Source organism: Pollachius pollachius (assembly GCF_949987615.1).
Source record: "Pollachius pollachius genome assembly, chromosome: 14".
NCBI classification, from domain to species: domain Eukaryota; kingdom Metazoa; phylum Chordata; class Actinopteri; order Gadiformes; family Gadidae; genus Pollachius; species Pollachius pollachius.
In genome coordinates, this window is record NC_136947.1 from 5,206,194 (window position 1) to 5,221,399 (window position 15,206).

The 15,206-nt window shown below is 47.9% G+C and overlaps 1 protein-coding gene across 1 annotated transcript in view; it reads right to left on the reverse strand.

Moving 5' to 3' along the window:
- Nucleotides 1–14,008, reverse strand: part of LOC307085691 (protein patched homolog 1-like) — a 27,154-nt gene extending 13,146 nt beyond the window's left edge. Inside the window, 5 exon segments of the mRNA XM_079750557.1 lie at nt 2,293–2,384; nt 2,501–2,570; nt 2,693–2,882; nt 11,795–11,987; nt 13,524–14,008. Coding sequence (XP_079606683.1) covers nt 2,293–2,384; nt 2,501–2,570; nt 2,693–2,882; nt 11,795–11,987; nt 13,524–13,673 — 695 coding nt within the window. The 5' untranslated portion in view covers nt 13,674–14,008.
- Between the last annotated feature and the right edge of the window lie 1,198 nt (nt 14,009–15,206).

The window sequence follows — 15,206 nt, forward strand, 5'->3', positions numbered from 1 at the left end:
CTCTCTCTCTCTCTCTCCTCTCTCTCTCTCTCTCTCTCTCTCTCTCTCTCTCTCTCTCGGGCCGGACAGCCCATGCTAAAGTAAAATAGCGTTTATCATCCTGTTTCACGCCACCACAATGGCAGCCCCCCCCCCACCCCCCAAAAAAAAAAGTCCAGCGGCTGAAGCCCGCTACACTGCTGGTCCAACCTCCCCTAACCACCCACCTCCCCTCTGAGCAGCCTGTACACAGTCACCATGATTACCCCTGCCCTGCAAACATCTTGATACGGTGGTGAGCGGGCAGGAGAGGGTATGCACTGCTCACATGAAGCCTACAGCATGGAGCGCAGCGGCTCTAGGAGTGGGGAGAGCTGGTTTGTTACAACCACTGGAAAAAATGGCATTTGATACTTCATTTGAAATGTCCTAATCACTTCCCACTGACACAGCCCGACGAATGCGGTGTGTGTACACGTGACGGCGAAAAACCGAATCAACGAAAGAGGACCACCTCTGACAAAAAAAGCGAACCTGAGGATGATAAAAGATAAGAGAGGGAAAGGCTTCAATAAAGAGGTGGGAGATGGTGAAGGCGGCCTCCTCTCCTATTCCCACATACCAGGATCTGCCTGCAAAGACTCTCTTCTTTATCAGCTACTTTTTGCTTGAGTGCACCAGGCCCGGGTCCTTTTGTTTTTCCATAGATTGCTGCGCTTTGTTCTCGCAAGTTCTCTCCCTTTCTCTCTCTCTCTCTCTCTCTCCCTCTCCCTCTCTCTCCCTCTCTCTCTCTCCCTCTCTCTCTCTCTCTCTCTCTCTCTCCCCTCTCTCCTCTCTCCTCTCTCTCTCTCTCCCTCTCTCTCTCCCTCTCTCTCTCTAGTTCACCCTCTCTCTATCTTTCTGGTTCTGCCATTGCCTCTCTGCCTCGCTCATCTCATTTTTTCCCTCTTGCATTAAAAAACCAAGGCTGAAGTGAAGCGGAAGCCGGACAGGGGGGGGGACACTGGCCTCAATGACCCTCCCCACCAGCAACACCACCACCACAACCACCACAACCAGCACCACCCACCACCAGTTCCCAGTTCAGCTCCAAAGCATAAAGAGGGGGGTAATTACAACAACAATTCATTAATAACCTTAGTAGGAGGGGGGCTCAATGCTTGAACTTCAATGCTTCCGTCTGTGATTTAAACAGAAGAATGCTAAGGAGATCTGTGCAATGATCAAAGATGGACCGCCCCCATCCCACCCCCCACAAAAACCACCAACACCACCAGCCTCATGACTTCCATCCCTGTTTTCTCACTTCTAACTTGAGACATTCTCACAAACCTCATATGAGGGCCACTGGGACAGATGTCTGTGTTTCCTATCCCTCACAGTGGACTAGCTAGTCAGTTGACGCTTAGCTCTAGTTCCAAACACAGCGGTTAAAAAAAATGGCGGCCAAAATAGTATTTTAATTAGACTTAAACAACTATAGAACCAGAACCATCCAGTGTTTACCAAGAAGTCAATTGAAATATCACTTCAAGGTGCCTACAGTCCCCCACCCCCCCCCCCCCCCCTAAAAAAAACTAAATTTGCAAATACCCTAAATACCCTTAAGACATCACTGTTAGCCGCCTGGTAGTCTCTCTATCTCTCTCTCTCTCTTTCTCCAGGGACTTGAGGCCTGAATACTGCCCATTTTATTTGTTGGACAACTTGGGAGCTGGGAGCCTGGGGGCATTACCATGAGAATGCTGAATGTTAGCCATGAGCTGACAAAGCCACCCCCCCCCCCCCCCTCCCCCTTCTTACGGGGCCCCTCCACTGATGGACACTCACTCGTAAACTGAAAGAATGCTTACCATTGTCTGACCCAAAGGGCTCCCCTGCCACCACCACCACCACCACCACCGCCACCACCACCATCTCCCCGCCCTCCACTCTGCCATCCCACCCAGTAGCTGCAGTGGACACCTCCTCCTCCTCCTCCTCCTCCTCCTCCTCCTCCTCCTCTCTGTCTATCTCTCTCTCCCTGGCTCTCTCTCTCCCTCTCCCTCCCACTCTCCCTCTCTCAGCAGTGCTGTCAGGGCTGCCATCCCCATGCCTCCAGGCATTTGTGAACTCTATTACGAGATGCTGCTGTCAATCAATGGGGCTCGTTGCTTACAGTGTGGGCTAGGTGTGTTTGAGGTGAGCGGGACACTGTTTAACACCTGGTTCCTCGGCTTAGAGTCTGCAGTTCAGAGCCAACAAAAGTATGACTGGAGAATTGATTTAGGTTTGGAAGATACAATATTTGGGGCGATATATTCTTAGACTTACGGTAAGTAGGCGGAGCCTCCTTGTAGTTTGGCTCCATCCCAGAAACAGTCTAATGGGGTGATGATCATACAGGGGAAGAGCTTGGCAATCATCTGGAGGAAATGACGAGGACACATCATTAGGGGATGCAATTACTGTATGTCGTCAGCGATGGCCGGTATATTAGTCACTGTGTATAAGTCGAAAAAATTAATGTTCCCCAACTTACTCTATCAATCATGACGTTTTCGATAACAGGGATTCCTGATTTGTAGCATATGTTGTTTAGATCCCAAGACCTACGGAAAAAAAAACAGAGGTCAGGATGGGCTGGACGCATCCCGCTAAACAGCATAAACACCTTAAAGTTAAGGTCACCTTAAAGTTAGGACTACTACACAAATGGACATGGCACACTTACTTTCCAAACAGTGACACCTGGACTTTGCTGGCAGACAGTGCGGCTTCCACGTGCACCAGCAAAGCATCCTGGGTAAGTATGTTGGCGCCTTCTTCTTTGGGGGTCTGGATGAGCATCTGGGAGGTGAACTCTGACTCCTCCCCCTGCTTCTCCTTGGTGTAGCGCAGCTCCTGGCTAACCCGGCTACCAGCTAGCGGAGAAAAACAGGAAGAGAAGAAGACACAGGTCAATATAAGGAGCAGCATTCAATTTAGGTAGAAAGATAGATATACATATATATATATATATATATATAGATAGATAGATAGATGGATGGATGGATGGATGGATGGATGGATGGATGGATGGATGGATGAATGGATAGATAGATAGATAGATAGATAGATAGATAGATAGATAGATAGATAGATAGATAGATAGATAGATAGATAGATAGATAGATAGATAGATAGATAGATAGATAGATAGATAGATGGAAAGATGGATAGAAGAATCGATAGATGGACGGGGAGTTAGATTTCGTTTTATTTTATTCAGGGCAATTTTTCTCAAAAGAGAAAATGAGTAGTTTCTCATTGGCTTCTCCTTCCTCTTCTTCTTCTGGTTCTGCCTAACAGATGTGTCCTATTAGGCTGGGGGGGGAAGTGGGCCCTGAGCCGCCCTCCAGAAGCCTCCACCACATGACACAGGGTACCAGATACGGTCCGGGCACAGCGGCGGCGGTGGTGGCTGCGTGAATGCGCTCCAAATGACATTTCATGGTGAAACAGGGGGAGAGCAGTGCCGTCAGTGGCTGGGCAGGCTCTGGATGCGAAACCGGGAACACATGTCTGCACCGGGGGCCGCCGATGTGCTGATTGGACGCATAAATGGAACGCACCTCGCATGGTTAGTGGAGCGCCAGAGAGAGCGGCGAGAGAGAGAGAACCCCCGAAAGAAAGAAAAAACAAAATACCAAGAAGGCATGGAGTGTAGAGTGTAGTGGGACAAAATATGAGCGAGAGAATGAGAGGGAACAGTAATTACTGTTTAATTACTGTTGAGTTGGGAGTGGGGTGGGTTGGAGGGGAGGGGGAGGGAGAAAAAAAGTGAAAGAAAGGTAGAATAACAGCAAGAAATGCGGTGGCAACGTTTGCACGAAAGGGGGGACTCATGCAGAATAGAGGATGGGAGTTAGCGAGGGAGAGAGAGAGAGAGAGAGAGAGAGAGAGAGCGAGAGAGAACGAGAGAGAGAGAGAGAGAGGGAGAGAGAGAGCGAGAGAGAGAGAGAGAGAGCGAGAGAGCGAGAGAGAGCCCACTGCACTGCGCTGTGCAGTAGAGTCCAGCACTCCCCCTAATTACAGGAGGTTACCCTGAAAAGAGTTTACCAGCCGGGGGGACTGGCAGCCGTGCCAAGTGGACATAAAACATGCCGCGCTGGATCACAGAGGGCCAGCCTGCCCCCGACCCGCGGGCCCCGTCCCCCTGCCCTGGTACATGGCAACCCCCGGAGAGAGAGACGAAGAGTGGGCGAGTGACACCGGGGAGGGAAACCTTCATCGCTCGAGAACGCATTTGTAATCGTTTCAGGAAAGCCAACATTATTACAGTTGTTTCACGCACTCACTCATGCCTTTCCTGTGACGGGTTGAAAAGTCCCCCCCCCCCCCCCCATTCCCACCTCAGGCTGTAGTAATTGATGACATTGTTGGCGTCCAATTTTTATTCCCCCCCCCCCCGACCAAACGTTTGGTGCATCTGACTGGTGGCCAGTCAGAAACCTCTAAGGAGTCCCCCCCCCCACCCCCACACCCCGAACCCTACCCCACAACACAGACTTCAGACGCGCACGGCTACTACACAAACGGAACCCTTTCAGCGCGTGTGAGTTTGCCGTCGTCCTTGGCGTCTGGTAAACCTTGACGTTTTCATACGTTCTCGTCTGCAGCAGCGTTGGGGTTTTGATCCCTACAGGAACTGGGTGGCTCGGGGAGAGACTCTGGCTCTGTAATTACAGGCCTCCTGAAGTAAATTATAGCTATTTGTGTCTCGTTCCTCCCATCTGGACCACCCAGGCGGCCCCTTCTAGCTCTCTCTCTCTCTCTTTCGCTCTCTTTCCCGCTGCCTCTTTCGCTCGCGTTATCCTCTCAACCCCTGGTTTAGCGCCGGTCCAGCCAGCTGCTTGCGCCGAGCTCGCCGGTTCGGTTTCTGCTCTGGTCGGGTCTGGTTAGTTGAGCCACTTGCCCCAATATGGTAGACTGGTCCTTTTCTTTTATTTGGTCGTTCTTTCAGTCTTTTGGTTTCAGTCTTTTTCCCCCCTTTCTCTTTTCCTTTCAGTCCCCCCTCCACCCTCTTTCTCTTGCTCTCTTGCTCTCTCTCTCTCTCGTTCTCTCTCTCCCCCCTAGTTCTCTGGTCTGCCTTAAAGAGACAGCAGCACCCCCAAAAAAAACGCCCGCCCCACTGGGAGAAAATGGTGTTGAAGCCATTTGAGTGGAAAAGGCATGATCTTAATCAATCGAATGACATGCTGCTCAAAAAGACTCCTCAGAGTTTGGCTATAATTGCGTTAAACTTTTGAGCTAAATGGTGCTGCTCTCCAGACAGGCGAGATGCCATAGGAATATAAATGATTTCCTTTCAAAATATCCAAGAGTTTTCTTTTTCTCTTTTTCTTCTGGTGTCGACTTACTACTGGACCCTGTGTCCCCTAATCACTGTAATTTCCTCTCCAGCCAGGTCCACAACACTACACACCCAGAACTCCCATCCCCGGTAGAAACCCGCGGCTCATCGGTGGTACAAACCTTTAACACCAGTAAACTATATGGCTGCTCACATCTGGCTTCCAAGGGGAAGCCACCCTTAAACTCTTCACCCATTTTCCCTCCACTTCTTCTCCACTTCTCCTCTCCTCATTCCCTTCCCTTGTGTCTGTTGTTCCAGCCAGCGGTCCGGGTCCGAGTCCCAGTTCTAGGCTGCGCTAGGTCAGACCGGCCACCTTCAAAGTATAGTGTGGTAGATTAGCTGGATTAGGGGGCCTCTGAAAGGCCTCATGCTGTTATGGAGGAAGCCCCGCAAAACCAAGAGGGCTGGAAGAGACATGCGTGTTGATACCTGCTATACGGTTGGGGAAGGCTTGCTTTTGGGGAAGCAACCACCTATCTCTGATTGGACCGAGAAGATTTTCCAGTTAATTCCGGTTGACCTCAATCATGCATCAATAGGATATCCAACCTAACCGTGAGCCGTCCATTAGAAATGGTGGTTTGGGAGCTGAGGAGGGACCACAGAGGAGTTCCCCCAGCCAGGGCACAGCCATGGCGAGGCTACCCAGAGCAGATGGTGGTGGGTTACCCCCCATACACACCCAGCGCAACTACATACTGAATGCAAACCCTTTGTCATTCAACCCTCCAATTTCTTTCAGATGTTTCCCAACAAACAGCAGAATAAAATAAAAGGGGATTTTTTTCTTTTTTTAAACTGCAAAAGCAAATGGACCAAAACTTTCCCAGCCAGTAAAACAATGGAGGGCTGGGAGTGAAGCAGGGAGGGGGGTGAGGGGTGGGGGGGAGAGGTCGGCTCTTTGGTGTCTTACCTATAGAAATACAGTGTGTGTGTGTGTGTGTGTGTGTGTGTGTGTGTGTGTGTGTGTGTGTGTGTGTGTGTGTGTTCATCAATATTCAAGGACGGCTACAATAGAGGAAACCAGACTAAATGCAATAATGTCGTAAAAAAGGGGGAAAAAAGATAAACTCTAACACAAATATGATTTTATATTGTGTATAAAAAGGACGGTCAATAACTAGTAGATACAACTTAAAAAGTTTAACAACTCACAATAAAGGGAAGAGAAAAAAAGGCTACGACATAAGAAATAATCAGTTTCACTTACATTCTATTCAGATGTGCCAGTGGTGTTAGCACACCACACATAAATTTCCACTTGGGTTGGCATTTAGGCACTTTCTATTTCCATATGTATGGACCTGCCTCTGCTAATTATGCTAATCATGGGCAGTGTTGGCCACTGTGAAAAATAGACACATTAGACACTCCACTGACCGCTAATACTGCTTAATGTGTGGTTGAAACATACATTCATCCCCGCCTGAAAAGCAAAATTTTTCCACATTGCTGGTCTCATTCAGATGAGAAATGAATTTATTGAGCTCAAGGAACCATTTCTTTTTATCCCTCCAACTACCAAGAAAATGTTCTCTCTCTCTCTCTCTCTCTCTCTCTCTCTCTCTCTCTCTCTCTCTCTCTCTCTCTCTCTCTCTCTCCCTCTCTCTCTCCCTCTCTCTCTCTCCCTCTCTCTCTCTCTCTCTCTCTCTCTCTCTCCCTCTCCCTCTCTCTCTCTCTCCCTCTCTCTCTCTCTCTCTCTCTCTCTCTCTCTTTTTCTCCCTCTCTCTCTCTCTCTCTCTCTCCCCTCTCTCTCTCTCTCTCTCTCTCTCTCTCTCTCTCTCTCTCTCCTTCTTTCTCTCTCCCTGTCCCCCTCTCAGTCTCTCACAGTTCTAAACTGGGTGTAAAGAGGGAGGGAAATGGTGCAGTTCCTAAGGTGACTGGTGTTGCTTTATTTTGCACACAGTGAACACAAAGGTGGCTTCTAAGTAAGGACAGAGAGGGTGTCACACGCGGAGAGATATGGCTTGAGCCCTCACCACCCTGTTGGCAGCTCTCAAGCACTTTTACAATAATAAACTTCATATAACTCATTTAATTTGCTTAATACTTTTAAAAGCTATGTTTGTGGCGCATTTAGCTTTTGCCTCGTGTGGCAGCAATTTTAAGGCTTGCAGTTAAAATAAAACTGTGTACGATTAAATGTACACAAAATGTGTTTCCAGAAACCCACAACTAATTATAAAGAAATGCAGCAAGACTAATTTCAAGGAGGACCATGTGTGTGTGTGTGTGTTTTGAATCAAATGTCAGTGAGCCTAACATTTATATTGTGATTCTCCCTCCAATGTTTGTTTGTTGGGGGTTGGTCTGTTGAAAAAAGGTGTGTTTGTGAGGAGGAGGAGGAGGAGGAGGTGGAGGAGGAGGAGGAGGAGTGGGAGGAGGAGGAGGTGGGGGGCGCTGGGGTTAGGGGGTGATAGAGAGCCTTGGGTGAGAGGACAGAGGTGGGGGAAGGCGGTTTAGGGGGGAGAGGCTGGTTGAAATAAACATTTAGAAGTGACCCAGGTTGACTCTGGTCTTGTTTGTTCTCTCCACCAGTGAGGTCCTGGGCCCTGGGCGCGCTGGGGAGTTTATTTGTCTAGCTGGGGCACCGCCGCGCACTATTCACCTCCGATAATGCCTCATAGAGCTCTCTTTCTCTGTCTGAACGGGGCGGCTGTGTGCTGTCCAATGAATCATAGCATTTACCTGCTGCGGCAGCCCCCGCTGCTGCTAGCCAGGTTTGTTTGGAGAAACTGCCCCAAACACACAAATGCCCACATGTGCGTTAGTTTACTTACGCAAAACGCGAAAAAGTTTATCACCCACACACTCTTTAAATCTCTTTTCTTGCGTGTATTTTTTTTTAAGAAGGTTGTGGGTCCTTTTTTGGCTAGCTATCCAAGCTAGTCTAGCTTGTTCATGGGTGGACATTTGGGCTGCCATGACCCTCCTGTGTGCCCTAGGCTGGTGACTAATTCCTATTGTGTGGTGTTTGACCCTGATCTTTTAGCTCTTTACTGTTGTCTTTTCAACATGTCCTCCCTAATGGGGAACGAGGTAGGGCTACGCATGGTCTATGAACTATTTTTGGACAGCTAGGCTACGCTACTGTGTATTCCTCAGTTGACTATCATTTAACGCCAGAATAAAACATTCAAACAACGAATTACAGGCCACTGAAAACAAAGAAGTCCACAAATAATTTTCTCAGTGCCCAACGTGACCAACCAAACCCTTTTCACCGAGAGCCAGACTGCTCCTTGAACCCAATCCCAAATATCTTCTTCTAAACCCTTACAATGCTTTTTTTTTACGATCCCTCGTTCATCACGTCAGACATTACACACTGACCCACACCATGCCAAGCTTACACACACACACAAACTCACACACTCATGTCTGCTCACACTCACGACTATATATACAAACGTAGATAAACAAAATGGTAGGAAGATATACCTTACAATAGCCATACATAAATACATCTAAACTAAAACACACATAAAAGTAACTCACTGATGTTGCCATAAGGGGAACACCCCTATAAATGAGACTTTCTAGTAAGATTCGCTAAAAGGAGAAGGAAAAAAAAGTGCTGCTTGCTGCCTCTGTCTGTGGACTCTCTACAGCGACAAAACACCGGTGAGCCAGAAAATGGTGCTTAATCCCCCTGTCAGACTAAACAGAGATATCTCTGCCAGCAGCCGTCTAGTGCATACCTACACAGGTGTGCGACTATAAACCAGCCCCCCCGTACAATCCCTTTTTTCTGTGCTTGAACTTTGACACAATGCTTTAGGTTTCAATGAAGCTAACCAACACACTCCATTCAATGTGTGAGGGCCGCAACACAAAAATGTAGACCTGATTTCCATTCCAACTCAATGACGACGTACGCACGCATGTTTTCCCGGGGATTTTTCACAGGGTAAGTCTAGAATGTTCTGAGCTAAACCATCCCAACCGGATGAATGTGTTTGGTCATCGCTGACGTTTATGTGTGGGCCGGTGTTGTGGGAGGGAGGAAGCAATTAGCAAAATACTGCTGGTGGTCCCGACTTCACAGGGCTGGCACACAGACAGAGAGACAGTCAGCCAGACAGACAGGTAGGTGGGTGGATAGGTAGTGATGGAACACACACACACACACTAACACACACACACACACACACACACACACACACACACACACACACACACACACAAATGGGCAGCAGAACGACCGTGAGGGAAGCTGTCCCGAGCCAAGGTGCCACATATGACGAGTGAGTGTGTGTGTGTGTGTGTGTGTGTGTGTGTGTGTGTGTGTATGTGTGTGTATTTATACAGTGGGGACAGTTATCACTACCAAGCGGGTATACGACGCGTAGCATCTGTCCCTCCCTACATAAACCCCCCCAGCTGTGTCCAATCACAAAGGTGTCAACCTCTGTGACAACGAAACAACACAAACAACAACAGTCCCCAAATGGGAAAAGGAGGGTCATTAAATAGAGAAGTATTCGCACATCCTTAGGTAAGAGACGTAAAGACAAGCGCGGATAACATGTTTACTTCCTTTGAGGGTTCTGCCTGCGTGTGTGTGTGTGTGTGTGTGTGTGTGTATGTGTGTGTGTGTGAGAGAGAGAGGGAATCTGTATGTGTGTGAGAACTAACCTCGCCTTGTTACCGAACCACTTTACCCTCCATTGAGGGGCTAGCAGCTTTGTCAATGGGCTATTGGTGGAAACAAGGCAGGCAGAAACTTTAGAAACACGGCCACAGCCTCTTAAAGGCACAGCATTCCTTTTCAGCCCTCGGTTCAACGCTCTCAATTCCGTGGCAAAACAACTGGCACACAAACATCCAAACATCTCCTTTAAGAGCGCTACCAATTAGCTCAGGGGCTAATCCTCAAGAGTTACACTGGCGGGGAGAAAGCGGTGGCGAGGGGGACGCTGAAATCGTTGTCTCCTTTTTGTGTTGCTTTGAATTGTTTTTTTTCTTCTTTCTGCAACGAGACAAGCGTTTGTATTTTTTTGGGGGGGTTTTACGCCACCCCTAATCATCCAACCCCCCACCCCCCCCCCCCATGATTATACTTTAGTTTAGCTGAGGGGGAAAAGACCGGGAACACAAGGAACCGAGGCGTGGAGCCTGCACTACTTTTTTCAACACCTCCGTACGTCTCCTCAAGGGGACGAGCCCCCCTATCCCCCCTCTTGCCCCCACCCCAAGACCCACCCGCCCACCTCCCGCGATTACCGGTGACTTGGTGGGCTCCCACCCTACAATATAGACTCTGTTTATATTCACCAACTGCTGTGGTGCCTTTCGAGCGTGCAAAACAGGTGGGTCAACCTCAGCTGCATTCACTTATATGTATTTTTTTTTTCTAATTGTAAGGAGGGGAGGTGGGGTTGGAGTAGGAGAGTAGGAGAGAGAGGGGGTGGGGGGGGTTTAAGGGAGGTGGTGCCTGCCTGCCTGCCTGCCTGCTTGCCTCTTGTTGAATGGAATCCAAGAATAGTTAGAGACCACACAGGGAGCAGGGTGGGGGGAGGGGCCAGAGCCCCTCAAAGATGGCTAACCATTCACACAGCCCATCTGCTGCACGGATCAGCCCCACGGCTCAAAGCCTGGGGGTTTAAAAAGAATTTGGCCAGTGTGAAGAAGAAGAAGTAGAAGAAGAAGAAGAAGAAGAAGAAGAAGAAGAAGAAGAAGAAGAAGACAATAATAATAATAATAATAATAATATTAATGATAATAATAAATAAAGGTGCTGTCTCTGCCACTGAAAATGAACAGATAAACAAAAAAATATCTAAACCAAAAAAAGTCTAAATATTGTTTGTCGTCCAAAGTAGTGAAGGGAAAGTGGTTTTAAGCATTGGACTCAAAAGCAACAACAGCAAAAAGATGGAATAAGATCATAGAGAGAGAGGGGGATACATTAAGATAGAGTAGGCTGCAGAGCCATTTTGGATGCAACCAATGTACAAAGTTTGGTTTGGTTAGCTGTAGTAAAGCAGCAATAACACAGGATGCAATTTTGGAATTTCATAGCCAGCTTGCAGTGCCACGACACAGACAAAACCACCAATTCATTCTTATAAAGACACACTGCAAAAAAACGAAATTACTGCAACCAGTGAACTTATAAACCATTACAACCAGTCAAGAGGGGCCACAGTCATTCTCTCAGTCAGACAACTCCACTCCAACCACTCTGCTATTCTCTCTATATACCTAGCATGACAACCAACATGGCCGCCTTGCCTCTCCTCCATCACCCACCGCCACTGTCGTTCACACTCCCATCAAACCCAAAAGTATTCCCACGCGACATCCTCAGACCAGCTCAGTACCAAGTACAGAAGCAACCAAACACACAGCCAGGGCCTGTTTTCGAGGTGAACGACACTCACGCAGCAAGACAAGACGAACCGAGGTGAAAAGCCGGCTCTCGGCTGGACTCACCTTCCACCCAGAGCTGCTCAATGTCCGTCTCGATGGCTGCCACCCGGAGCCCCACAGACAGCGCTCCGAACACCAGCAGGCCGATGAAGAGCACCTTCCCGCAGTGGCTCTGGATGTGGCAGCCGAGAGAGAAGAGCAGGGCCTGGAACCTCGCGCGGATCCACAGCGGTGCTTTCTGACCTACCGCTTTACCCTGGAGGAGAGAGTCGAGATGTTACTACAGTGTATGGGAGTTATATATACAGTTTATATATGGTTAATGGCTCATATCTGTTTCCCTAAGTATATATATGTATATATTATATACACACGCACACATAAATCTATCCATAGTGCGTATATAGAATAGAAAAGGCTGTAAGCCATCATAGCCAGGAATGATGCCAGCCACCACCAGAATCAGAAAAATAACAGAACCTATGTGGATCCTATCCATGCCGTTGTAGGTCTTCTGAAAGGGGCCTAAAGCTTTTGAGTTTTTCAGCCCAAAACTGATCATGAAACGGTAAGATAGCACGTTGCTAACCGCCACACTGGGCACAGGCCTGCATGTTGATGTGTGTGAAATGTGAATGTGTGTATTGGCAGTACAGCTGAATACCGTTCTCCCCCAGATGGTTCTGTAAGGTCCACCACCTCATGTATTCCAGTAATGTCATGTTTTCTTTTCCTGTTTCCTGACTGGGTCTCAATACAACTTGGTCATGACAAATCCTGTATTGAAGCGGATTATTGTAATTAGAACATGCGTTAGTTCTGGTGAGACTTCTGAAGCATAACTACATTGCATGAACATTGCATGGGGAGTTTAATACTGGATATAAAACCTGCAACTCAGCGACACACTATGGTGTGACTGAGCCAATTCTATATTATAGTCAGTCTAGAATACATTCAGCTGTCTTAATGCCATGTGCAATCTTTATCTCTTGTATGTGACAGTTTGTTTTAAAAGGTTATATGTGAATAGGTTAATGCCAACCGAAGGATGCAATGAATAACCTCGTTTAACAGACTCTAGACTGAAATGATACAACTTTGATGCAATAAAGAATAAAATAGAAATAAAAATAAATCATAGAAAATAGTCTAAAATCACATTTTCTTACGGTTGAAAAAACTTGTACTAACTCTAAGCTGGCCTTAAATCAGGGAACGACACCAACATGCATTGCATGTATGTAAAGGTTACGGTATTATCAACGATTCTATCAATATCCTAGCCTATCCTTTATTCTTCTTGCATAGAGCATAGCACTAGTGTTGTGGTTTCGCTCCACGGTGCTGAAAGCAGTCCAAGCGTACGGGCGGTCCAGAGATGCTTCAAACTCAATCAGCGAATTCCTGCATGGGACCCTCCACGTCTCCCCACACAAGAGCCCACTGTGGTCCTCGCCCTCGTAACAAAGCCGAATCACGCACGTCAACAACAGTCGGCGATAGCCCCACTTAAAACCTACTCTCAGTGTTTCTTTAAAAAAAATGAATGGAACAACGTGTGTTCATTCATAAATAAATACATAACAGCACCGCTGAACGGTGAACTGGAGTTATTCCACCACGGAACCAACTCGGTTGTAAACACTGCGATAGCACCGTTCTTCCCCCCTAAAGCGATCTGCTAGAAACCACCCAGTCAACACTTCTCCAGAAACACTTCATTCAGCTCACCGGCTGAATGAAAGCTGCCTTGATATCCCACACTATAGTTTTACAATCATTGCTTCACCTTTGAAATCTGTTTAAGTGCGAACGCAGCGTGGCAATAACTCGGTCTCCGGAGCTGCTCCGGAGGGTTGGCATGCGGCTGAGAACGCGTGTAACTCGGGGGGAAATCTCCAAAGACCCCGGCCCCCGGGACCCCGCGGTCCGAGGCCATAGTCCCAGTGAGCGAAGGAAGGCGCACGGTGAAGCGTCCGCTGAAAGGTGCGAGTTTAGAAAAAGTGTCAATAATCCAACATAGAATACGAGCGCATCCAGTACCACCGGGGGAAAGTTAAAAGAAGCGTTTCTAGTCTTCCTTGGAGCCAAACAAGTCTCGAAACTCCATCCCAACATTATGCGCCCAAATCCGTATAGGTCCTTCAGTCTTCATTCGTCCCGATAGCTTATAAAACAAGGTCTCGGGGTAGGAGTAGTAGTAGTAGTAGTAGTAGTAGTAGTTGTTGTAGTTGTAGCCTACGACTGAGCCGTCCGTGTCAAGTCTAACTCCGATCCCGTAGCGGTAACGTATGGAGCAGTTCGCCTCTCGGCAAACCCTGAAAAGGGAGGTTTGATGGAAAAGTGCTCCGGCTCCCATTGGCCAAGGAAGAGGCAAATTACTTTGCAAACATCGCCTATTATTAGCTGCTAAGCAACAGCTCACCAAAGTGGAGAGAGAGGGGGACCACCCAGGCTGCCGCTGCCTGGGCCGGAGGGGAGGGGAGGGGAGGGAGGAAGGGGTGGAGGAGGGAGAATGGGGGGGGGGGGGGGGGGGGGGGGGGGGGGGGGGGGGGCGTCGGAGGGAGAGAGGAACTCTTTCAATAAACTCGGCGCACGCACGCACACGTGCGCGCGCGCCCACACACAGCCACACACACACACACACAGCCACACACACACACACACACACACACACACACACACACACACACACACGCACACACACACAGACGCACGCAGGCGCGGGCACGCGGGCGCGCTCGCACACTTTTTTGCTGCCTGCTTGCTCCGCCGGTTCTCTGCATGTTATTCCCAGTGGCCCGGCTTTAGTTAGTAAAAGAATCTTACATGCCATCTATTGATACAACAGAGGCGCGCAGACACATTTTCACGAGCCAATCATCCAAATGTCTTACCGTGTTGATTTGGATAAATACAGAGAGGAAATGAATATTAATAAACACACATAAAATAAATAAGCCAGGTGTGCGAGGAGAATTCTAAATGTAATAAATCATATAACACAGCATGCATGCCTGTTGCCTATCGCAATGAATGAGGGGTTTTGTTATAGGCATGTGTTAGTGTGGGTGTGTGCGTGATCGTGCGTGATTGCGTGCATGGGGTCTTTAGCACCAACAGCTGTAGCAGCCTCACCTTTTGTATTCAAAACTCTGAGCACTAAAATGTTTTTTGTGAAGAAAAATATTTTTGAGAAAAATATAAACTACAATGCCTTTCAACGGTTTCCTTACTCTTTAGTACCAGCTATAGAAGCAGCTATGTATTAGCTTTACCCTGAAAAAAACAAACACGTTTTTTCAAAAATGTTTAATGTGCGGCTGGCAAAAAAAAAGCTTAACCACCAAAACACATTACAGTAATGTTTTTCCCACAAATATGCCCAATAATAGTACATCACTTGATTATAGGTTGCAGGGAGCAACAACAGCTGCAGAAGTTCCATTAGTAGTAAGATAAACATGTTAAC